This window comes from Mercenaria mercenaria, chromosome 9, assembly GCF_021730395.1.
Source record: "Mercenaria mercenaria strain notata chromosome 9, MADL_Memer_1, whole genome shotgun sequence".
Taxonomy (NCBI): Eukaryota; Metazoa; Mollusca; class Bivalvia; order Venerida; family Veneridae; genus Mercenaria; species Mercenaria mercenaria.
Window position 1 is genome coordinate 7,567,026 of NC_069369.1, and position 27,461 is coordinate 7,594,486.

General features: G+C 34.7%; 1 protein-coding gene across 1 annotated transcript; it reads left to right on the forward strand.

Moving 5' to 3' along the window:
• The first annotated feature begins 2,708 nt into the window (after positions 1-2,708).
• On the forward strand, positions 2,709-26,156 carry LOC123546431 (PACRG-like protein). Its single transcript, XM_053550784.1, has 8 exons — positions 2,709-2,913; positions 3,152-3,219; positions 4,280-4,370; positions 10,412-10,546; positions 14,417-14,524; positions 15,371-15,451; positions 19,123-24,473; positions 25,291-26,156. The coding sequence occupies exons 1-7, from the start codon at positions 2,761-2,763 to the stop codon at positions 19,177-19,179; spliced, it is 693 nt and encodes a 230-aa protein (XP_053406759.1). The 5' UTR covers positions 2,709-2,760; the 3' UTR covers positions 19,180-24,473; positions 25,291-26,156.
• The last annotated feature ends 1,305 nt before the right edge of the window (positions 26,157-27,461 follow it).

Below are 27,461 nucleotides of genomic sequence, written 5' to 3' on the forward strand. Positions count from 1 at the left end.
ATGAAATCGGGTTTGTCTTGCACAGAAATTATTCTAACGAAAGTGAAAATTTGCAAGAACCTATTCTTCACTTGAACAGGCTGGGCACATCTCCCAATCAGGGTAAATTACCTCGTTCAGGGTAAAATACCCCAATCGGGGTACAACTAGAACAACAGAAAAGCACAAAAAATTTGATATTTCTTTTTTCTTTAAAGTGCTAACATAAATATTTTTACTAAAGCTTTATATCATCATTACAAACATGCCTATGTACCATTTTATCAATTTTGCATATGTTAAAAAATGGTGAAATTCTGAAATAATGAAAAAGTTATCAACAATTTTTTACTTTTCTATTGTTCTTGTTTTACCCCGAACGAGGTAATTTACCCCGATTGGGAGATGTGCCCAGCCTGTTGAAGTTGAAAGGAACTCTCCCTACCAACCTATGTCAAATCTAGCCCCAGCCTCAGTATCTTTAGAGAGAGGCTGGCGGTGGTCAATATGTAATTGCATTGCTTCTGTCCTATTTTAACTGTAGCGTACTGTCTTTTTAGCTTTTATTCTCTTTAACATTTGTAACATATCATTTCTTTAAGTTTAACAACTGTTTCTCTGACAGCGCCGCCCAGTGATAGTCCGAAATCGACGGTTGGGTGAAAGATGTAGATGAAAACAAGAAGTTTACATTTAGTGTTTTCATACCTGTTAGAGCGAATATTATACTTTGCAAAATTTAATGGAAGCTGATGTCCCGATGACGTCATTTCCTATTTGCTGCGTTCTCGTACTGGCTTTTTAGGATTATTTACAATTATTGACAATATTTTACAATTTCTTTCCACTGTTTTATCTTTGAAAAGAAAATAATCATTTTTCAACTAGAGATCTAACTGGAACCTTTCTTGCATGAGTTTTAAATGATGAATAATTTTCAGCAATCGAATGAAGTTCTTTATTCACTGCAGAGAGATTCAGAGAACTACTACCTGTCTGCTAGGGGTGCCTTGTTAGCTTCTATAACTTTTATATGTATTGAAGGATTTTCTAACCACTACAAGTAAATGTGCCTCGTGACCAGAACGTTCAAGGTCACTATTGAATTAAAGTGAAAATAGTTTTTGTCCCTTGGTTTCTAAATCATAAGTAAATGCCTAGAAGCATTTTTATATACATTCAAACTCATGTTCCCAAAAACCAAATGATGTGTTGCTTACATGACCCATGCCTATCATTCAGAGGTCAATGTTACCATTGAAGGTCAAGTATAAAGCTTTCTTAACTTTTAATTGCTTTGAAGTACACAGAAATGTTCCCCATGATTAGACTATGTGTTGCGCACTGCTGGGCCTTATAAAGTTGTAGCCTCTTTTTTGAGAGAAAGTGCCAAATTGAATCTGAATTGCTGAAATTTGGCCACATTTAATAAAATTCTTGTAGCCACTTTCAAAAATCTGAAGACAGCTCTTAAAATTTGTAGCATTTGGCTACATTGGCAAATGGCAGAGGAGCAATGTTGGCAAAAAGCCGGTCAATATGAGTACATGGCACATGGTTGTCGGTCACAGGTCAAGGTCACTTGAAAGTCAAGTAAAATTGTTTCTGCTCCATAACTTGGCTTTTCATCCTTATTTAACAGAGGCTGATATTCAGTCGCTTCCCAATCAATAAAATACAGTATTTTTTCACAACTGTGGTAGAGACACTTCCCAAAATGCAAGGTAAGATTTCCCAAAATCATGCCAACAGATGGTTTAGATTTTCTTTACATTTTAGTATTTCCGGAGGAAGTGTTTGTCTGGTATTGATTTTTTGTCACACTGTAGCCTAACCAGTCTAATCCGTTATGTTCCGTGGTCCGGATTTAAGTCTGTGTTTCAGAGGAGATGAATTTATTTCATCTTTCGGTGTTTACTTCTGGTTGTTTATTTTTTCTAAAATGTTACATAACGGGTAGTACTATAGTAAATCTATCAAATGCATAACAGTATCAAAATAAAATCAGAGGTTATCGTTTGACTGTAAAAAACGTAAAATCGATGGTACCAGTAATCATACCACTGAAAAAACGGCCACCAAGGAGGGTAAATTTGCCCAGTAATAAAAGTGATATATTAGGATACTATATTTGATAAAAATGTTAGTAATACATTTTAGAATTGGTTCAGTAATAACTAAGTTGAGCACATTGTCTTGTGTTTCAGATGTTTAAGTTTACATATGAATCTTGGCTAAAATATAGAAAATTATTTTGTTTTAATTCTTAGGGAAGTTTTTGTCAAAATGGGCAAGGTCCATACTTCTTTAGCTGAGGAAAGTCTGTTTACCAGAGTCAGCTTACAAAGGAAAAAAATCGAAGTAATTGTTTTATACCATTTATAAAATGTTAAAAATCATCAGCAGAGGGCATCAGTAACACCCAGATTGCAACAAGTGTTTAAATATAAAGTTTCATATGGGATCAAACTTAAAACATTAAATGTAACTTATGTACCGGTAAAGTTTTCAATGTGTAAAAGAATCTAACAGATTAAATGTATATTAAAAGTGTGTTTTAACCACAGGCGTTTGAAGCTCAGTCAGTGAAAATATATTGTGCGTTAGATATCGGGCTATTCATTCATATTGAATGTTTAGGATCACAGTCATATCAGTAAGGAATTATCTTAAAGAAAAAGTGCTTGTTAAAACATTTTAGTATTAGCATTTTCTTTTTCTTCAGAGTTTTGATGAGTTAAATGAAGATGGCTGTATAGAAGACATTTGCTTATTTCAAAGATGGCCAGCTCTCATGCAGAGAGCAGGAAATCCTCAAGTACACAGGAGTCAAAGAGAGTAGCATCTGGAGGTCGCCAGTCAATGGGATCCACAAAATCTGCAGGTCGACCATCAAAACCCTCCGATAAACTCAACCCAAAAACAATTGATCCTGTATGTTCATTGAATACATTTGATTTACTGTTATTTATGTAGTGCAAAATGTAGTGCAAATATAGTTAACATAATTATGATCTACCAGTGTTCAAAATTTAACATAAAAGTCATGTAAAAGAATATGTATTTACTTTAGATATAAATTTAGCCATGTTAACCAATTAAATCATTGGATTTTCTTCAGATTTTGTTCTGTGTAACAGTACATTGTAACTGTAAGTTTATCTGTTTGCAGTTTTCAAATTCAAACAAGAACCAGTCTGCTTTTGCTGCCATTTATTCCAATGGAGGAATTCCATGCAGGTTTGTTGATTCTTGTTAAAAAATTAACTATTACAATGCTTTTTATTTCAATAGTAGAGGCCATAATAGACCTCTTCTCAGAAAAGCTCTTTCAGGTTGTGCAATTTTCCCCTAAATTTAGCTTTACAACAGGATCTTTATTCACCTTTGCCCAAATACCAATGTATTTTCCCAAAGTCGAAGCAAACCTATATAATATTCATGATGGTTGAAGTATCCCTATGGTACAAGAATTCTTATCTAGGACTGCAGCAGGTTAGTCAGACATATATGAATTATGACAGTAGGATGAAATCTGTTGCATATCTTGTAAGCAAAAGATATTTTTAGCTAAAAAAGAAATGATGAGTTATAATAATTATTGTCATCACTTGATTGGTGTTGGCGTTGCCTGGTTAAGTTATATGTTTAGGTCAGCTTTTCTCCTAAACTATCAAAGCTATTGCTTTGAAACTTGCAACACCTGTTCACCATCAATAGCTGACTCTGTACAGCAAGAAACATAACTCCATCCTGCTTTTTGCAAGAATTATGGCCCCTTTTGGACTTAGAAAATATCAGATTTCGTGGTTAAGTTTTGCGTTTAGGTCAACTTTTCTCCTTAACGGCCAAAGCTATTGCTTTAAAACTCAGAGCAGTTATTTGTCATTAAAAGCTGACTCTGCCCAACAAGTACCGTAACTCTACATTGCTTTTTGCAAGAATTACGGCCCCTTTTAGACTTAGAAAATCATGGGTAGGACAATATTTCTATCATACAGAGTGTCTGCACCCGCAAGGCGGTGCTCTTGTTTTGTATTGTACTTCGATGGTATTGTTACTCCTGTGCCAAGCAATTGTCTTTTTCAATTTATGACAGATTTCTTTTAGCTTTTAATACTAATAAATATATTTATTCAAATAAGAACTAGGAGAAAGTTTAAAATTAATATAAAAAATGCCATGGAGTAAAATCTTACAGATGTTAACACAAGCCACAAGCCAGATTATTAAACGCAAATGTTTAACTAAAATTATGCTGTCTTTTAATGTAAAAAATATACCAATAAATTTGAAACAGGTTGACACATGGATCAGTGAAACACACGTTGAGATGGGACACACCTCCAGAGCAAGTCCAATATGATCCTGTGCTGGTCACTTTAGCAGAGGTAAACACTTTAACAATAAATTTCAGGTCACCTGGGCACAAAGTGCTCAATATTAGCTATTGTGATTCCCCTGTGTCTGTTTTGCACCTTTGACAATATTATTGTAAACACTATAGAGGTCACACTTTTTGTCTACTATTAATGATACTTAGTCAGAATGTTTCCCTCAGTAAAATCTTGGACAGGTTAGTGACTGGGTCATCAGGGGTCAGTAAAAGGGGTGATAAAATTCTGGATTTTTATGTAAATCCAGATGGGTCAATAAAAGGAGTGATAAAATCCTGGACTCTTATTTAAAACCAGAGGGGTCAATAAAAGGGGTGATAAAATTCTGAATTATTATTTAAATCCAGATTTGACTCGGGGACAAAACTTTCCACAGGGATGAGAATTTTTACGTTGACTAAGTTTTAAGATCTATGTAATTCCAAGGAGAATTTTATCAGCGAAGGCAGAATCTATCTGACAGAGTTCGCACATCTCTGGGTGCAGATTCCTTGCATTTGTTTACATTAAAACTTCATTTCCATCAATTAGAAATATATGTTTAAGCAATACACTGAGTTGTACATAGATGGAAACATTCAGTAAAGTTATTATATTATGGAACTTTGCAGTAAACGTGTGTTTACAAGGACATCATGTACTGTTAAAACCTAATTCTGTGTCAAAACATAGATATATTACATCCTTATAATGCATGATTAAAATGTAAATTAAGTGTTAGAGAGGATGACGTAAAAAAATATTAATTCCATTATATTTTTTTACACATTTTCTGCTAGAGTGGCATTAGTAAATGCTCTTTTTCCTGTTATAGCATCTATAGAATCCCTAGATCTACGTTCCTCAGTACTTTGCATATGTTATAACCTGAAAAAAAAAATGTGTGATTCCTACAAAAGAATGAGCGGTTACTGTGATTTAAAATGAGTGACGCAAACAACTCGACCACGACTCAGTCACGTTTTATAAACACAAGATACATAATTTAAAAGAAAAATCTGCAGCAAAAGGCACTGAAATGCCTATAATGTATTAGAGTTCTGTTTTTTCACATCCACACAACCTAAATGTAGTGTGCATGCTCAATGTAATATTTTATGGCAAGATTCATTTAAAGTTTACCTTTAACTTTTCGGTTAAACACCCATTTCAACAGTATTTAAATCAACCTTTTATCTTGTAAAATTCTCGGTCATGTGGCAATGTAAACAAGTTCATTCAGTGTATTTTACCGACTTGTTGCTTAAATTAATGATCTTTATAGACAAGGTCCAAAAGCACCCTCAGCATCGCCACATTTTTGATGTAAAGGTAAAATTCTATCAATTTAAAAAATGGCGATGGAGGAATTTGATCTGCAAACATGTAATATTTAGTTGTCTCCCACCACACAGTGGTGTGGGAGACATATTGATTTACTCCAGTCTGTGTGTGTGTGTGTGTGTGTGTGTGTGTGTGTGTCTGTCACAAAGCTTGTCCACACTCTTAAGTCGAACATTTCTCATCCGATTTTCACCAAACTTAAACAAAATGTGTTTGACCATAAGACCTCGGCCAAGTTCGATAACTAGTCAAATCGGTCCAGGCGTCTTGGAGTTATGGCCCTTGAATTACCAAAAATCGGCCTTTTTACTCTTGTCCGCACTCTAATTGAAACATTTCTCATCCGATCTTCACCAAACTTGAACAAAATGTGTTTAACTATAAGACCTCGGCCAAGTTCGATAGCTAGCCAAATTGGTCCAGGCATTTTGGAGTAACGGCCCTTGAATTATCGAAAAAACGGCCTTTTTACTCTTGTCCGCTCTCTAAGTCGAACATTTCTCATCCGATCTTCACCAAACTTGAACAAAATGTGTTTGACCATGCGACCTCGGCCAGATTTGATAACTAGCCAAATCAGTCTAGTCATTTTGGGGTTACGGCCCTTGAATTACCGAAAAATCCGCCTTTATACAATTGTCCGCTCTATAAATTGAACATTTCTCATCCAATCTTCACCAAACTTGAACAAAATGTGTTTGGCCATAAGACCTTAGCCAAGTTCAATAACTAGCCAAATCCGCCCAGGCACTTTTGATTTATGGCCCTTGAATTACTGATTGGATCCACTCATCCAGACCATCTAATTGGATCAACTTGTCTAAACCATCTAGAGAAACTAGACATTTTTCATAGGGGCAGTTGTGGGAGACATGCGCTTTTCTCAAAAGCATCTCTAGTTCTTTTTTTGACTTGCATGTCGTGGCACTAAAATCTCTCCCCTTCTCCCTAAAATCTCTCCACTTCTCCCTATAACCTCCCGTCTTCTCCATAACCTTAGCTTAGGGAGAAATGACTTCTCCATAAAATCTGAGTCTAGCTTAAGCTCTGTGTCCATATTTAAAATATCATCAAGGTACCTCGAGGTTCCACGAAAAGCTTCAATAATGTCAAACTGCATCTCAGTGGACAGACTGAGCATGAAATCTCGTTCATAACAGTATAAGAATAAATCAGCAATGAGTAGGGTGTAATAAGCTCCATAGGGATACTTATTACTTGTCTATAAGTTTTATTGCCAAATTTAATAAATTTGTTATCTAACAGAAACCTTAGTGATTCAAAACCTGATCACAACACCTTTAGGTGTATTTTTAGCTCAATGCTCAGGTGAGTATTGCTCAGGTGAGTTTTTGTGATCACTTGATGTCCGTCTACTGTCTGTCGTCTGGCGTGTGTCGTCTGTCTGTCAACATTTAGCTTGTGTATGCATACAGGCTGTATTTTTTAATTGACTTTCATGAAATTTTGTCAGAATGATTACCTTGATGAAATTCAGGCCAAGTTCGAAAATGGGTCATCTGGGGTCAAAAACTAGGTCACTAGGTCAGATCAAAGAAAAGCCTTGTGTATGTGATAGAGGCTGTATTTTTCAATTGATCTTCATGAATTTTGATCAGAATGATTGCCTTGATGAAATCTAGGCCAAGTTCGAAAATGGGTCATCTGGGATCAAAAACTAGGTCACTAGGTCAAATCAAAGAAAAACCTTGTGTATGCGATAGAGGCTGTATTTTTCAACTGATCTTCATGAAATTTCATCAGAATGATGGCCTTGATGAAATCTAGGATAAATTCGAAAATGGATCATCTGGGATCAAAAACTAGGTCACTAGGTCAAATCAAAGTAAAACCTTGTGTATGCGATAGAGGCTGTATTTTTTAATTGATCTTCATGAATTTTGATCAGAATGATTACCTTGATGAAATCTAGGCCAGGTTTGAAAATGGGTTATCTGGGGTCAAAAACTAGGTCACTAGGTTAAATCAAAGTAAAACCTTGTGTATGCAATAGAGGCTGTATTTTTCAACTGATCTTCATGAAATTTGATCAGAATGTTTGTCTGGTTGATATCTAAGAGGAGTTTGAATATGGGTCATCAAGGATCAAAAACTAGGTCACCCGGTCAAATTAAACAAAAACCTTGTGTATGCAATAGGGGCTGCATTTTACACTGGATACAAAATGTATTTATAAAATTTGGTCAGAATGATTGCCTTGGTGAAATTAAGGTCAAGGTTGAATATGGGTCATATGGGGTCAAAAACTAGGTCGCCAGGACAAATCAAAGAAAAATGTTTTGTATGCGATAGAGGCTGTATTTTTCAATTGAGGTTGATGAAATTTGGTCAGAATGATTGCCTTGATCAAATCTAGGTCAAGTTTGAATGTAGGTCATCTTGGTTCAAAAACTAGGTCAAATTGAAGAAAATACTTGTTTACACTTAAGAGACCACATTTTTGGTCCAATCTTAATGAAAATTGGTCAGAATATTTTGTTTCCATTAAATCACTAGGTCAAACATGTTTACACTGTTATGGTGTGTTTCTCAGGTGAGCGACCTAGGGTCATCTTGGCCCTTTTGTTTGCTTAACTATTTGAAGAATAGTTTGAGCTATTCTGCTCACCCAGGCATCTGTGTTGGCATCACACCTCGGTTAAAGTTTTGCATGCAAGTATGTATAGCTATCATTTAAAGGCATTTCGCTTTGAAACTTATTTTTTCTTTGTCCAGGTCAATTGCCAACCTCAGTGGGTCAAGTCCAATAACATGGACATGTATTTTGGCCAATATATGTCCACTTTTGGACTTTGGTTAAAGTTTTGCATGCAAGTTACTATCTCTAAAACTAATGCCGATATTGAATTGAAACTTCGCATGTGTCTTGGGGGTTATAAACTAGGTTTAATATACAACTAGGTTATAGCATCAAGTCCCATAACTCTGACATGCATTTTGGCCAAATTATGCCCCCTTTGGACTTAGAAAATCCTGGTTCAAGTTTTGCATGCAAGTTATTATTTCCAAAACTAATGCAGATACTGGATGGAAACCCTGTAGTCTGATATTTTATCAAATTCCAGTTTCTCGGACAACAATTCAAATTGTCAAGCATTGGCTGTTTTACGGACATCTGTTGTTTTTAGGATTGTCACTTTCACCCAGTTATCACCCTAGCAATAACCAGTTCTCTAGGTCAGATCATAGAAAAACCTTGTTTACACCATTGAGGAAAGAATATTTGTCATTATGAATCTAGTTCTGGTTTAAAACAGTGTTACCCAAGGTAAAAATCTAGGTCACTAGGTGAAATCATAGAAAAAAATTTGGAACATGTGATGTCACTTAACTTTGGTTAAGTGATCATACTTTTTAGCTCACCTGAGCCGAAGGCTCATGGTGAACTGTTAGGATCGATGAATGCCCGTAGTCTGTCTGTCTGTCTTCTGTTCACATTTAGTCTGTTTACGCACTTGCATCCACAATTTTGAAGCAATATTAATCAAACTTGGTCACAGTGATTTTGGTCTCAAGACCTTGGATGAGTTCGATTATGCGCTAGATCGGATCAGTATGTTCAGAGTTATGTACCCTTGCTTGACAAAATTTGCTATATTTCACTTTTTTTTTACTTTCTAGCATCTTCATTTCTTCACCAATCCTTATCATATTTATACAGAATGTGTATGACATCAAGATCTTGGAAGAGATAGATTATTAGCGAAATCAGGCCGGTAGGACAAGAGTTATATGCCCTTGATTGACAAAATTTGCTATATTTCACCTTGTTAACACTCTAGCATCTTCATTTCTTCATCAATCCTAATCATATTCACATAAAATTTGTATGACCTCAAGATCTTGGATGAGTTTGATTATGAGCAAAATCGGGCTGGTAAGACCAGAGTTATGTGCCCTTGATTTACAAAAATTGCTATATTTTACATTATTTACACTCTAGCACCTTCATTGCTTCACCAATCCAAAACATATTTACCTAGTACATGTATTGCCATAAGATCTTGGATGAGTTCTATTTTGAACAAAATCAGACAAGAAGGACCAGAGTTATGGGCCCTTGATTTTGCTCAAATCCTTATATTTTACCTTATTTACACTATAACACTTTCATTCCTTCAGCAATCCAAATCATATTTATACAGAATGTGTATGTGCATAAGATCTCAGATGAGTTTGATTATGAGTGAAATCTGACCATTAGGACTAGAGTTACTCTTCCTTATTTTTACAGAAATTGTTACATTTTCCCTTGTTTACTTTCAAGCAACTTCATTTCTTCACCAATCCAAATAATATTTACACAGAATGTGTATGATTAAAAGATCAGTTTAGTAGGACCAGAGTTATATGCCCTTGATTTACAAAAAATGCTATATTTCACATTGTTTTGCATTTTTCTTTCTTCACCAGTCCTAATCATGTGTATGTGATTGATTTGAAAGTTCAAGTATATGTCTTCAGGTGGTCTCAGATTACTAAGGTAGATAACTCTAGACTGATTCACATTGAGCTCTATGCCAAAATCAAAACTGTATTACCTGAGGTCAAAACCTTGGTCACAAGGTTAACTTATAGAAAAACCATTGACATTCTATTTAATAATCATAAAAATGCATTAACATATAAACTACTTAAGATTAGAAAATGTTGTTTGACTCATTGTTTTCTTTCTACATCATTTTTTGCAGGGTTTAAAGGAAACTGTTCATCCCTATACATTTGTTGCGAGAACAGGTTTTAAAGAGCTACTGGAGGTACCAGGATGTTCAAACAGAGTTGTGCCGCTCTTGCCAAAATTAGCTGTTGCAATGCGAGGTGCTCTGGTAAGCTCATCCTCTTTGTGACCCTGGTTTAAAAATTTAGAAATTTTAGAATTGTGTACAATATATTGAGCTAGTCACAGTTAAATATTACTGTGTTTATGTTATAAACATGTTATGTTTCATAGATCCGTAAAATAATTTAATTAATCGTATGATTTAATATTGATCTTGCTATTTGTCTGTGGATGATGTATTGGCCCAAGATGGAGGTCAGTATGAAATTGCTTGATTAGTTACAACTTTTATTATGTTAATTTTTTTACATACATCTTGGATATATGAGTAAAACCATTATTTTGTAGAAGTTACAAAAGGATTGAAACAGTGATCAAAATTTTCCTGCTCTGTAAAAACCTTGGCCACATGAGTTTGCTAAAGAGAAAAAAAAATCTGAAATGTCTTTATAAACAATATATTGATCTTCATTACTGTATTATAAATGAGCCGCACCATGAGAAAACCAACAAAGTGCATTTGCGATCAGCATGGGTCCAGACCATCTGCGCAGTCTGGTCAGGATCCATGCTGTTCGCTTTCAAAGCCTATTGCAATTAGAGAAACGGTTAGAGAACAGCATGGATCCTGACCAGACTGCGCAGATGGTCTGGGTCCATGCTGGTCGCAAATGCACTGTGTTGGTTTTCTCATGGCGTGGCTCAAATAAAAAAAATATTCATTATGGGAAGGTTACTTTACAAGAAGTGTAGGTTTTAGAATATAAGTGATAGTGATAAATGTATGGGTATACATTAGAAATATAAGTATACTTTTGATAACTGTGAAATCATTTAATTTCGTGGGCATGAAATTTCGTGGTTTTGGTCAAAACGGCAATTTCGTGGGGATGTGAATTCGTGGATTTCAACTTTTGAACATAAAATTAATGGGAATTTTACTTGTTCATTGGGATTAAATTTCGTGGATTCACTCAACAACGAAATCCACGAAAATTGGTCCCCCACGAATATTAATGATTTCACAGTATTTTCTATTTGTGAATTGGAACGCACTTTCTGATTTCATTGGATTATCAGTTATGTTTTGAGTCTGATTTTGCAACACTAGAAGTTAGCATGGAGTCAGTGACACAATGGTTAGCAGGTAGCAGTTAGCATGGAATCGGTGGCACAGTGGTTAGCAGAGAAAGTTCATAGAACTGGTGCATCTTCTGTATCTCGAACAACTTTCAAAAATCTAAAATGACTTATCCTTTTGGATGAGCTGTCATTACTTGAGCCAGTAGTTAATTTTTATGAACTTAGATACACACATATTGTAGCTGGGTATTGAGAATAGATAACACTATAGATACACACATTGCAGCTGGATGTTGAGTGTAGGTATAACACCTTAGATACACACACATTGTAGCTGAATGTTGCAAGTAGATAACACCTTAGATTCACACACATTGTAGATGGATGTTGAGAGTAGATAACATCTTAGATACACACACATTGTAGATGGATGTTGAGAGTAGATAACACCTTAGATACACACACATTGTAGATGAATGTTGAGAGTAGATAACACCTTAGATTCACACACATTGTAGCCGGATGTTGAGAGTAGATAACACCTTAGATTCACACACATTGTAGCTGGATGTTGAGAGTAGATAACAACTTAGATACACACACATTGTAGCTGGATGTTGATAGTAGATAACACCTTAGATACTCACACATTGTAGCTAGATGTTGAGAGTAGATAACATCTTAGATACACACACATTGTAGCTGGATGTTGAGAGTAGATAACACATTAGATAGACACACATTGTAGCTGGATGTTGATAGTAGATAACACCTTAGATACACACACATTGTAGCTGGATTTTGAGAGTAGATAACACCTTAGATACACACGCATTGTAGCAGATAACACCTTAGATACACACACATTGTAGCTGGATGTTGGGAGTAGAAAATACCTTAGATACACACACATTGTAGATGAATGTTGAGAGTAGATAACACCTTAGATACACATACATTGTAGCTGGATGTTTAGAGTAGATAACACCTTAGATACACACGCAATGTAGCAGGATGTTGAAAGAAGATAACACCTTAGATACACACACATTGTAGCTGCATGTTGCAAGTAGATAACACCTTAGATACACACACATTGTAGATGAATGTTGAGAGTAGATAACACCTTAGATACACAGACATTGTAGCTGGATGTTGAAAGTAGATAACATCTTAGATACACACACATTGTAGCTGGATGTTGGGAGTAGATAACACCTTAGATACACACACATTGCAGCTGGATGTTGGGAGTAGATAACATCTTAGATACACACACATTGTAGCTGGATGTTGATAGTAGATAACACCTTAGATACACACACATTGTAGCTGGATGTTGGGAGTAGATAACACCTTAGATACACACACACATTGTAGCTGGATGTTGGGAGTAGATAACACCTTAGATACACACACATTGTAGATGAATGTTGAGAGTAGATAACACCTTAGATACACAGACATTGTTGGGAGTAGATAACACCTTAGATACACACACATTGCAGCTGGATGTTGGGAGTAGATAACATCTTAGATACACACACATTGTAGCTGGATGTTGATAGTAGATAACACCTTAGATACACACACATTGTAGCTGGATGTTGGGAGTAGATAACACCTTAGATACACACACATTGCAGCTGGATGTTGAGAGTAGATAACATCTTAGATACACACACACATTGTAGCTGGATATTCAGAGTAGATAACACCTTAGATACACACGCAATGTAGCAGGATGTTGAAAGAAGATAACACCTTAGATACACACACATTGTAGCTGAATGTTGCAAGTAGATAACACCTTAGATACACACACATTGTAGCTGGATGTTGAAAGTAGATAACATCTTAGATACACACATTGTAGCTGGATGTTGGGAGTAGATAACACCTTAGATACACACACATTGTAGCTGGATGTTGGGAGTAGATAACACCTTAGATACACACACATTGCAGCTGGATGTTGGGAGTAGATAACATCTTAGATACACACACATTGCAGCTGGATGTTGGGAGTAGATAACACCTTAGATACACACACATTGCAGCTGGATGTTGGGAGTAGATAACATCTTAGATACACACACATTGTAGCTGGATGTTGGGAGTAGATAACACCTTAGATACACACACATTGCAGCTGGATGTTGGGAGTAGATAACACCTTAGATACACATACATTGCAGCTGGATGTTGGGAGTAGATAACAGATGCACACACATTGTAGCTGGATGTTGAGAGTAGATAACACCTTAGATACACACACATTGTAGCTGGATGTTGGGAGTAGATAACACCTTAGATACACACACATTGCAGCTGGATGTTGAGAGTAGATAACATCTTAGATACACACACACATTTTAGTTGAATGTTAAGAGCAGATAACACCTTAGATACACATGCATTGTAGCTGGATGTTGCAAATAGATAACACCTTAGATACACATACATTGTAGCTGGATGTTGCAAATAGATAACACCTTAGACACACACACACTATAGCTGGATGTTGCAAATAGATAACATCTTATATACACACACATTGTAGCTGGATGTTGCAAATAGATAACACCTTAGATACACACACATTGTAGCTGGATGTTGCAAATAGATAACATCTTAGATACACACACATTGTAGCTGGATGTTGCAAATAGATAACACCTTAGATACACACACATTGTAGATGAATGTTGGGAGTGCATAACACCTTAGATACACACATTGTAGCTGGATGTTGAGAGTAGATAACACCTTAGATACACATTTCCACCATTTCAGCTTTCTTGTTACTATGACCTTACTTGTGTACTTGTAGGGACATAGCGACCCATCAGTTGTAACAGGGGGTCTAGACGCTGTTGCCCAGTTGAGTGAAGTTGTTGGACCAGCATTAAATCCTCATATAAATAAACTGCTTGTTCCTGTAAGTATTTTTTAAAATTACAAAGCTAATTACATAGTATAAAATCATTAGGCAGTCTTAATATGGAAAAATCTGACACTGCAAGGGAATCATTGGCTACTTTCTTCCTATGATGTTGATACAGTAGAAAATAGTGTTGGGAATAGCCCAAAATTTCACGTTATAAATTGGGGCCTCCGCAGAGTTGTTAAGGTCTCTGACTTCGAATCATTTGCCCATCACCTCTGGGTTGAAAACTTTCCTTGGGGTATAGAGATCTTAATGTGAGGAAGTCATCCAGCTCGCTTATGGAAGGTCGATGGTTCTACCAAGGTGTCTGCCCAAGCGGCACCTGAGATATTCCTCTACAAATAGAAACTGGAAAGTCTCCATATTATCTGAAACTGCGTTGAAATGGCTTAAAACCCAACAAAACAAAAAAGGTTGATTAATTTGTAAAACAGCTAGCCTGATTTTTTGATAACAAAATCAGATATATAAAAATATAAAATCAGCTTACTTTTTCAATTTTTGTCATTGATGTTTTTTCAGTACATGTATTTCACTAATGTTGAATATAATGCAAAGAATTGGTCAGCTTTTCACAATTTTGCTACCTGTAACTAGAATTCATTTTGAAATTACACTTAAAGGATGAGAGGAATTTGGCTGAAATAACTGTTATTTGACACTAAACTTCACATATTTTGAGGACATTGTCAAGAAGTAAGATTTTGTCAAAAATGAAAAGTTTTGTTATGGATCACTTGTTCAGGTTCTGTGCAAATCTAAAATCATAAATATTCCCAGAAAATTTGATTTCATGCCATTGGATTGTTGAATTATTTTTTCACCTTTTTTCTATAGGTATCAAAACATATGACTGATAAAAAGCACAAAGAAAAGGTTGTAGATACATTACATATACTGGAGAACAATGGCGGCAGGGTAAGTGTTTGCTCTGTATAATGCTTTGTAACAAATTCAGCATACTCCTAACTGAGACTTCTGTTTTGTCAAAAAATTAATGACCAGTATTTCCATTCAAATTCTGAGTAATTTCTGCTTGATGTGTTTAAATAATTATGTGAATCCACTTTTGTTGGTTTAGCTGAACCATAGGTTCAGGGACTGGGTGAGCTATAGTTATAGGCAGATCACCCATTTTCCGTCATCAACATTTTAACTTAAACATGATCTCCTCTGAACTACTGGCCAGAATTACTCCAAACTTGGTCTGTAGCATCCTTGCAAGGTACCCTCTCTGCTTTGTTTAAGTGAATGACCTCTTTACGAGGCAAAGAACTAAAAATAGAAAAACCTGTAAGCAACTTCTTCTCATAAAACACTTGACGGATCTTTACTACTCTTGGTCTGTAGCATCCTTGTATAAACCTCTCCTAAGTTTGTTAAAATCGTTCAGCTCGGCCCCTTTTTAAAATGTTTGTTCAGGTCCACCTTTTCTCAATAAGTGTAAAAGCTATAGCTTTGAAACTTAGCACACTTGTTTATCATCATTAGTTGAATGTGTAGGCCAAGAACTATAACACTAATATTCATTTTGTCAGAATTATGGCACTTTATGTACTTAGAAAATTTGAGTTTCTTGGTTAAAATTTTTGTTTACGTCCACCTTTTCTCAAAACCTTTTGATACACTTCCAGTCCATCTCAGTTATTACTGAATTTATTTGACACAGACTTAAACTATTTCCAATATTGTCGTCCACACTGTAGTCATCAAACAGTCCAGTGATAGCTCCAGCTTCCTGAGATGTGCCCTGTTTCACTATCCAGCATTGAAATAGTCAAGTGCACTGTCTCCAGTGACAGCTCTTGTTATAGCTATGTGTAGCACATGATCACACCAGTCCTGTATGTAGGCAATACAGGATTTTACTTCAGCTTTCTGAGACATAGGATTTTGAGGGACGGGACTTCAGATTCTCTTTGACACAGCTCGAATCCCTGTATGTTGAATTTTACTTAAATAGAGTGAAAATACATACATTAAGGAGGTAGGTTACCTTAATATTTGTATGTGCGCATGCCCAACTGGAAGCTAACGTGACGATTTATGACAATGTTTACGACAAACTAAATGTGTTTGTATATCCATTCTTCTGGAAAAAAATCATGAACCTGTCTCCGATCTTATGCTTAATGGTTTAATAATGCAATAATAATGAATAAATTGCCGCAGAAACGCTTCAAAACATTGTTGCCTTAAAATGACGTCATGACGTTACGTGTCAGTTACCGCGCAAAATTAATGGCTTTTATTTTGAAAGTACATAATTCTGTGCATTTTCTTTATTTGAACTATTCTTAAACAGCCATTATTTGCTGAAATATTTTTCATGAGTCTTTCGCTCTGAATAATGATCAATATTTTGCTTCTTTTATGTAGTTATCTTGAAATGTTATGCGGAATGTAAGAAAATGGATGATGGTAACTAATGTTATTGGGAAAATAGTTTGGTGAAACGTTACTTATTATGGCCATTTTCAAATAAAAATTGGGCAGTTTGATTTGTAATACCTGTTTTTCAGTTTCCATTGATAATTATGCCCCCGTAGGGAGGCATATAGTTTTTGAACGGTCTGTCAGTCTGTTTGTCTGTCCGCAATTTTCGTGTCCAGTCCATATCTTTGTCATCGATGGATGGATTTTCAAATAACTTGGCATGAATGTGTACCACAGTAAGACGACATGTCGCGCGCAAGACCCAGGTCCGTAGCTCAAAGGTCAAGGTCACACTTAGACGTTAAAGGTCATTTTTCATGATAGTGCATTCGTGTCCGGTCCATATCTTTGTCATCCATGGATGGATTTTCAAATAACTTGGCATGAATGTGTACCACAGTAAGACGAGGTGTCGCGCGCAAGACCCAGGTCCATAGCTCAAAGGTCAAGGTCACACTTAGACGTTAAAGGTCATATTTCATGATAGTGCATTGATGGGCGTGTCCGGTCCATATCTTTGTCATTCATGCATGGATTTTAAAATTATTGGGCATGAATGTGTACCACAGTAAGACGACGTGTCGCGCGCAAGACCCAGGTCCATAGGTCAAAGGTCCTAAACTCTAACATCGGCCATAACTATTCATTCAAAGTGCCATCGGGGGCATGTGTCATCCTATGGAGACAGCTCTTGTTTGTTTCTTATATACTAAAACTAAGCTTTAAAATTGTTCAAATTTCAGTAGAAAATGTGGTTTCTTGAATTAAATTGATGTTACCATCGAAACGAAGCCCGTGACCTATATATCTAAATGTAAAATTCAGAAGCGTTGACACTGGTCTATTAAATGAACACAGCTTCAGCCTTTTATTTGCATTTCAATAATATTCATGAGAATAATAGCAGCATGCAGAACAATTTTCCATAAAAATGTCAGACGAGGGGTACTGCTGTAAGTATTTTAAGCTGAAATTTGTTTAGATAAATGCAAATAACACGAAAATATTACTTAAGTTAGAAATAAGATGTTTAAAAGCTACATTAACAAGAAATATGATTTTATTTAATATTTTTATAAGAAATTACAATAAAAAGCAACATATAAGCTATTTTAAACATCTCTGTTGCCATGGTTACTTTAATCTTTAAGAAAAATTGGGTACCATGTAAAGTGGTTTGTATTTTGCTAATAATATTACCCAAATATTCCATGTTGGTCATTAACAGAATGGCACCGAGACCGTCGAAAAACCCCATTTTCATACATAGTTGTTTAGAAATGAGAGAAAATGCGTAACCATTGAAACACAAGCACCGCGGCATATACATTTTAAGCTTATATTAGAAAGCTAACGCGCATACTAATAAAATTATCAATTATGCAGACTTCTACGGATAACAATGAAACCAAAATACGCTGAAAAGTGTTAAATATCCGTATTTTCCTTCTTCTTTCAATATAAAATACCTTTGGAGGGTCATGTACTTCAAACCTGGATAGAAAATGTACTTGAAGGGACAGAGATAAATGAAATTGAGATTGTAGCAGTTAAAACATTAAATTACACGAAATACAAAAAATTGCTGTGGTTCAACTAATTTGACTTTACCCTGGTAACAAGGTAACCTACCTCCTTAAGAAGGAACTGTGATGGGACATCGAGATAGTCAGAATTTCAACATAAGCAATTGTTGGAGATACTGAATTTCAACAGTATTACCCAGATTTATGGATATTTTGACAATTTCATCAACCCCAATTGTAAATCTATACAAAGGTCTCATACTGAATAATTTTTGGCAGATTTATGGGCTTTTAACCTTTAGCCTGCTGGCGGGAAGTGATTCTGCCTATGCGACCAGTGCAGACCAAGATCAGCCTGCACATCCGTGCAGGCTAATCATGGTCTGCACTGTTCAATGTTCAGTCAGTAATATTTTCAGAGAACACCCCTTCAAATAATATATGGTATTGCCCAAATTGAATGATGGACCAGTCCATTTTAGAAATTTAGCAGGCTAAAGGTTGAAAAAAGCTTTACCCTTACTACTTGTCCAACACTGCTGGTATGGAATTAAAACCAGGAAGGAGAGAGTAATCTCTAGTTTAGTCCTAAAGATTTTCGCAAGATAATATTTTTTTTATTTACAGGAATGCCTGCCGATGATAAAGTCTAAAATACCCACATATTCTTCAATATTTACCTGACATCTCGTCCAGATGAGGGAAACAGCAGTCCACTCCGTCCATACAAGAACATCGGATTCATTTTATATACTTACCGTATATACTTGATATACTATAGAGAATCTTGCACCAGTGTATTATCTGTCACACTCAATACTTCTTAAGAATCTTAGTATACACACTTGCTTTCAGTCACTGAAGTTTAATATTTTTATGCCTTCAGTGTCAAAGACCCGGAAGACATAAAATGTTTTAACTGTCTGTCAGTCCTGAATGTCACGCTTTCTTATAATATACACAATTCCTACAGTTTTCATCTCGGACAAAAATATTTTAGCAGAGAATATAAAGAAATAGTTTTAGCACTTGTTTTCAAAATATTAAATGTCATTTTAGATTAGGAATTTTTTATATGGTCTTTCTATCCCATAAATAAACATAGTAGTATATATTGCTGTGTTAATGGGAGGTAACATAATTACAAAGTATTAGAATTACTATTGGTTGACCATATCTAGGTAAGTAAGTTGTGAAGCAAGTTGTCAGTATAAATATAAGATTTTTTATATACTGTATAAGTGGGTATTTCTGCGGGTCGAAAAGTTAGCAAATTTGGAATTGCAGATAATAAGCATGTAGAAATATTAGCAAATTCCCAATTTCCAAGCCATGCAACAATACACGTCATAAGAATCGTTAATTTGTCTTGGATAATAACTGCATGTCATTATCTTGATGTTATATATGTGGATATTATTCATGCGTTGTAGTACTTTAATTGCACTGATATGTACAGAGATAGAGGCAGAGTACAGAAAAAAAAAGATTTTGTTCAAATAGTCAATGCTTAATATGCACTAATTCTGCTATGTATATATATAATATTATCGTTTTTTTTATACCAGTGTAAGAATAAATTTCTCCCATTTGCTACCAGTGTTATGGCACCTTTGTTATTCTGGTCGGCTGATACTTACACTGAAGGAAATATTAGCGAATTTTTCAATTCACAAAATACATTATATTTTTCCATGTCGCAAACTTAACCACTTATACAGTAATTAAGTAATCTACTGACTACAGTTTCCAGCCAATTCAAATGAACTATGGTATACATTATGTTGGAAAAAATTAAAACACAGTCAAAATAACATCCTCGTCATGCTCTTACGAAAAGTACATTTAATATTTAGATGATATGTAACCATTCATTAAAAAAATCAGTCAAAACCTGTGGTTTTCACTTGTTTCCTGAAAACACAAGTTTTATGCGTATTTTTGAAAAAATTTGAGTTTGGCAGTAAAATGATAAAATTATATCTTTTATATCTTTTTGTTATTTAATATATTTATTAAGTTGTTAACAACCTATTGATCTTATTGCAGGCTTTATTTATAAAAGTACATTCAGTAATTTTTAAAATATTGGCAAAATAGCAAAATGCTGGTTAACTTTTTTGTTCAGCATAGATCTGTACCTTGTGTACTCAACTCCTTTTGATGTAAATTGGTATCCATGTATATATATTACTGGAAATTTCAGGGCAGATTTTTTTCTGTTTGCCCTTTTTTGACTGTATTTTGTTCTTATCAAGCTTTTTCAGGGGATATGTGTCATACCATATTGATATCATTCTTGTTTCAATATCGAGCAAGAAACAGTTTTTCTGTGTGGATATTAAATTTTAAATATTGAAATGTCTTTCACTTCTATTGTATTGTTGCCATATTTTTTAATTTGCCTGATAGAATTTTTAGCTCACCAGGATGAGCTATTGTGATTACCCTATGTCAGTCGTCATCCATCATCAGCAATTTGACTGTTAACACTCTAGAGGTCATAATTTTAGTCCAATGTTAATGACACTTGGTCAGAATATTACCCTCAATAAAATCTCTTCCAAGTTCGTTACTGGTCATCTGGGGCAAAAAAAACCAGATCACTAGGTTAATATACCTCTACTTTATGAAACTTCATCAGAATGTTTGTATCAATGAAATCTAGGATAATTTCAAAACTAGGTTACCGGAGATCAAAATCTAGGACTAGATGCCACATTGTTCTTTCTCAGAATGGTTATCTCTGTGCAATCTAGGTAAAGTTGAACACTTGATTACCAGAGGTAAAAAACTAGGTTACTAGGTAAAATCATAGAAAAACCTTTAAAACACTCTAGATGCCACATTTTCTGATTGATATTCTTTAAACTTTCTCAGAATGTTTCGTCTCTATGAAATCTAAGTAAAATACCAAACAGGAGTACCTGAGGTCAAAAACTAGATCACTAATTCAAATCATTGAAAAACGGATATGACATTTTCTAAACTTTGTCAGAATTTTTATCTCTATAAAATCTAAAGTAAGTTCAAAACTGGGTTACACGAGGTCAGAAACTGGGTCACTGGGTCAGATCATGGAAAGACCTTGTTAACACTAGAGGCTGCATTTCTACTTATCATCATAAATCTTTATCAGAATGTTTGTATAAAATCAAGGTCCAGGTCAAAAGTGGGGTACCTGAGGTCAAAAAGTATGTCACTAGATCAAATCATTGAAAAACATTGTCAAAATGTTTGTCCTATGAAATCTAGGCCAGATTAGATTGTAGTTTATCTGGGGTAAGAACTAGGCCAAGTGAGCAATACAGGGCCTTCAAGGCCCTCTTGTTTTAGTCATTGCTTGTTTTGGAAACAAATTATTTAATCTGAATTTGTGATTAGTGTAGTACAGATGTACTATTAGAAATAGAATTATTAAAAGGGTGGGTTTGCCTACCTGTCTGCTGCTGTACGCCATGATTGTGAATTATTGAATTGCTCTCCCCTGTGAAAAGCAAGGGGATACAGTTTTGGCATTGTCCTGCAGTCCGTGATAAACTTAGATAATAGACCAGAGGGATGCGCAGCCATACCTATACACCTATTACATATTGACAACAGCTGTCCATTTTTCCAGGATATCCCTATGTTGCGATTTTGATTTCACATATTGTGGTTTTTCACAGCGATCACACTTCGACCATCAAAATAACTAGGGATGGGAACGAATACTGAAATCAATATTCTAATATTCAGTTTGCCATATTCGAATATTCGGTATGATTTAATGGAAGCTTTAAATTCTTATTAAGTGATTGGCATATTATTTCGTTGTTTAAAACGTGAATCATCGTACATAATAAGGCCTAAAAAATGTTTGTTTCTGGTAACCCGACCCTACCAAGTTAAACCAGCCACCCTAGCGTTTCATTTCACGATTCCGTCAGTATAATCATAAACATATTTAACTAATCCAGTGTTTTAGCTTAAAAAAAAACATTCAAATCGATTCGCAACTTTATCTGAAAATAGCACGTCGTCCCATTTAAGCACGTGTCGCGCTGTTATATTACCGCCGCCATTTTGAAAATTTTCAATCGGCATGTAAAAAGCCGATAAACTTAACGAAGGCAGACTTAAACCTCCTTCAACATGATCTTATGCATTAATCATATGTTTTTTCTTTATTTTATTATAAAATACTTCAAAATTTATTTCAAAAACGGCCGATTTCAATAAATGAATTGCCCGGGTGCTGTGGATGAAAACAGATTCTGCGGACGGTCTGAAATGTCGTACAAAATATTGTAAAAAGATCGCCAATATCTACAAGTTTGGTATTGTTTTCGAAAAAAATAATAATTTTTAAATTTGTTACATAAAACAGGCACCGATAAAAATGAACAAAAGATAAAAAGGCATCACATTTACGCCTGTTGCAAACTGTTAATCCATAACGATGACCCCTGCCAATTATGCATTGCAATTTTCTTGTTAATTGGACAATTTTTGACATGCATCACATTTACGCCTGTTGCAAACTGTTAATCCGTAATGGTGGCCCCTGTCAATTATGCATTGCAATTTTCTTGTTAATTGGACATCTTTTGATACGCGATAAACAAACACGACAGAACAAACGGTTTTATTCTGCAGAATTAGCATGCTTATATTGCACAAAATCGATACTTATTTTGAAAAAAAAAACTATATATGAATTTACGAATATTTGAATTTGATTTTCATATTCGAATATTCGGCCGATATTCGAATATTCGTTCCCATCCCTAGAAATAATACATGCCAGAATCTTTTCACGGGCGCAGCCATTAAATGTTTGGTAGGTTATGTATCAAGTATGCCGATAAGGTGTAGTATATATCAGAAATTTTAATTGGTCAACCACGTCACGCATGTAAGATGTAGTTTAAAAATAGAATTATAGGAAATCAATACTCATCCAGCTGAAATTTAGTTGCGCTTGTTTCGCATAATTCAGATATTTAATAGATATTTCTGCAATTTATAACTTGGTAAGTTTGTTCATACTACCTTTTTTGCAGACTCATTTTTGGAACAGTCTTCTTTTTTTTTGAATTGGTAGAACCAAACAAGAAAAAATATCGCTGGTTATAGCCGCTGTAATTGTTATAAAAGAGGAAATTTTTATCTAAAGTCTGTTTCTATTTTATATTCTTATTTCTGAGACCAAGTCAGCACTGACATTGGTTTCTTTGACTGATTGGGACCAGACGTACATTTTGCAGTCATTTAAAATTCATTGTACTGCATTTCTGTGTAACATGCATCTTCTTGTGTTATTCCTGTTTTATATACGCAGGATACCTTTTATGCCAAACTGTTCTTGTATAAATACACTGAAATTGTTCTCTGTTATTTGTGAATAAATTTTAGCTATAAGGAATTATTGAAAGAAACAAATACGTTTTTGGGTTTGAAAAGCAGTACATCAGGTTTGTCTAAAAAAAGTTATAAGGAAATTTACTGTCTGTAGAGTACTGGTTACAAGATTATTACACTCAAGTGTCTGATAGATGGATTATCAGGCTAATCTTGAAAGTAACTAATGGCAAGAACTGCATTCTGAAACTAGTTTTATAATCTTAGACCCTGATTGGGTATGTTAAAACTTCTGCGTATATACAAGTGAAATAGCTACTTCTCAAACATAAACTGACATTTTTACTGCAATGGAGTAGATGTTTTTTTCTTCTAATTTAACCACCAGATTTTCTTTGATATATTGTATGCTCTGTTAGTCATTGCTTTTGTTGTTATTGATATTCTTGTATTTGAACATTCAAGTTGATTTTTACATTCCTTTGTTACTGTAATGTAATACTTTACTACACATTTAAAGTATTTGGAATTGTCATATAGCGTTGTGCCGTGATATTTAGTTGTTGGGTTTGTTGTTATTGTTTATTTTCTGTCTTTATCACAATAGTTATCTATGATTGATCTGCTGCATACTGGTTGGGAACCATTTTCCGGACACATTTTCATATTTCGGCTCCATTAATTCTTAAAAATATATTTGACATAAATGAAGTCCATACTGCACAAACTTCAGCCCCTTCTGCATCCGATGTTGTAATCAGCATCGCGTTGTGACGTAAAATATGGGTTCCGTGGGGCCTCAAATGGGGTCACTAAAATGAGGTATTTTTCCCGTCAGGTAAACCAATTTCCGGACAAATATTTTGACGGTGTTTTGTTGTTAATTTGATATCAAAATAAGTAATTAAACTATTTCTACACATTTTTTATTCATTCATCTCTTCAAAATTGCACTTGAAACATAACCCGACGTTCAATAGCAGCTACGAAAGCAAACCGAGGTTGACTATAAAAAACTCGAATTTCATCTAACACGAATCCTTGATAATTCCAATAGAAATAGAATAAAATTAGTGCAAAAATCGACAGCCCTGCATTTTACGTAACATTTAGCGTGAAATTAAAAGTAGAACAAGTTATCAGCATACAATCATTATGTAGTTTGATTATTTCTTCCATACTTGATATCTCAGCATGTGTGAACTACCGCGCATGCGCAGTGCTATCTTCATGCCCCGTTAAGACAGAAAGTTGTTTCGTAAACGCAGGTGAGTTATCATCAAAAACCCAAACATTATACAGCCTTATAAAATAATGGTTTGTTGTAGACATGAAGAACAAACATCTAAATGTTCTGGATAAAACAATAACATGAATAACAACGAAATAAAGCTGATATTGCATGTGTCCGGAAACTGGTCCTGTCCGGAAAATGGTTCCTAACCAGTACAGGAATACTTTGCTGAAATTCCATGCAAATTCCTGACCTTTGAAAGAAAGTTTTGGAGGAGAAAAAAAAATCTAGATTTAAAAACTTCATAGCAAGAACAGATTAAGAACACAGAATTCTTTAGAAACTCTTTGAGTGAAATACATGCATAGCAGCAGAAAATGCAATTTAAGTGGTAATTTTGTGGGTTTTTATGTCATTTTTTTCACTATGTGTGTTTAGATCTTCCCTTTTACGAAGAAGCTGGCCGAGGTGAATATTTACTTGTGAAAAACTTAGTCTAAAAAATTCTGAACAATGTAGATAGTTATATAATCTGTGTAAGGACCCAGCTGTTTGAAACTTTTACTGGCTGTTAAACTAACATGGGTTCAATTTTGTTTCAGAATATATTTGAAACACTGATGTTTTGATATAACTGTAAGGACATATTAGTGGTCCAAATCCTTAACTGAAAGATTGATTTTGCCAAGTCTTCTGAAGTGTTGAAATATAACCCTGAAAGTTATTCCACTTTTTTGAACAACTGGGTTCTGATCTATAACGGTATGATATCAGACATGTTATATGAAATAACTGTTCAGTCAGATGTTTGTAGTTTTGATCTCCTTCACTTTTTCATATTATGTTTATAAATAATATATCCTTCAGCAAATCAGGTAAAGCTTATGCCCTTCTTTTGATTGATAGAATAGCTACAAACTTAAATTCAGCTGCTGACAGATCAGTATAAAATTGATATAATTGCTAAGTTATTAAAAACTAAGTATATCTTGCATGCAGTATTAAAGTAAATCATGAAAATTGGAGTATTTTCTTGACTTTTCTTGTTGAAGTTGTACATTTTGCAATAAACTATGTAACAACATGTTGGACTTGATTATTTCTCACTGTGTCTGCCTTTTTTCAATGAGGATGTCACAAGATATACCAATTGCTAACGAAGAAGTGCGTCCATATGTATGGCAAACTATGATGTATTAGGAAACAAAAGTGTGTCCTGTAATGTCCATCCATTCATAAAAAAGTTCAGCGCCAACAGGAAAATGATCTTAAAGGTGGATAATCAGATTTTGGCCATGTAACGGATTTGTTCGAAACTTTAGCATCTGATCATTTACACTCATTTATGTTCACTTAACACTTAATACAAATTAGATTTTCACTGGAGGTATTTTTAAAATTTCATTTTCCTATCCTGGTTGCCCAACCAAGATAGAGTTATTTTATCATAAGTATAAATTTGATAAACATACTTTGCCTAAGGAAATGTATAAATATTAGACATATTGTAATATATTTGTAAAATATTTGCATTAAAAATTATGTATTTAGATGGAATTCATTAGAAACGCAAGTTTGAAAAATTATTATTACCTCCCTTTGCCTATCTTGGTTGCGCAACCAAGATAGATTGGAAATAAATAATTTCAGAAGCTACACACAGCTTTTAAACTTGCATTTTGGTTCAGATTGTTCAATAGTTGATATGTCTATCAAATGCAAATGTAAAACTAGACATTGTATCGAAATAAAAAGAAACACCCAGCTTTTTATATACTTTCATATTAAAGGGGAGTAATTACAAAATTTTATTAAAATAATAAAATATACATTTCAAATAGGAATCTAACTCTATGTAATCGGTCTTTTTGTTCCTTAAATAATTCTCTACCAGAATATACAAAAAGTAAAAAATGTCATTAAATGTTGTTTAAATGTGATTGACCACCTTTAAATCATTGACCTCTGTGTTTGACCTTGACCTTGAAGGCAGAGTTATGCCTCTTGAACATGACACATAGTCATGTTATGGTGAACATTTGTGTAAAGTTCTTTAAATAACCATGCATGCATAAAAAAGATATAGTGGACAGAAAAATGACCTTCAATCTTTTGAACTCCAAATGTGACCTTCTTTTTAGGTAGGATTTGGGTCTTGAACGCAACCTGTCATCTTGTTATGGTGTTTGCTTATGCCTTGTGATTTCAAAATCCAACAGAGCACAAGAACGTTATTGGCTGGACACAAGTTTATGCATGGATAGTACACATGGAAAGGGTTATTTAATGGTGAGGGCATAAACACTGGTGTTTTGAACTATTTCCATACTTCATCGTGAACAGGGAAATCCAGTGTAACTGAAAAGAAAATTAAGGAAATTGGAACATT

Coding starts and splice junctions, on each gene's coding strand:
- LOC123546431 (XM_053550784.1), top strand. CDS start 2,761: ATGGCCAGCTCTCATGCAGAGAGCAGGAAATCCTCAAGTACACAGGAG. Junction 2,914..3,151: donor ACCCAAAAACAATTGATCCT/GTATGTTCATTG, acceptor ATCTGTTTGCAG/TTTTCAAATTCAAACAAGAA. Junction 14,525..15,370: donor TAAATAAACTGCTTGTTCCT/GTAAGTATTTTT, acceptor TTTTTTCTATAG/GTATCAAAACATATGACTGA.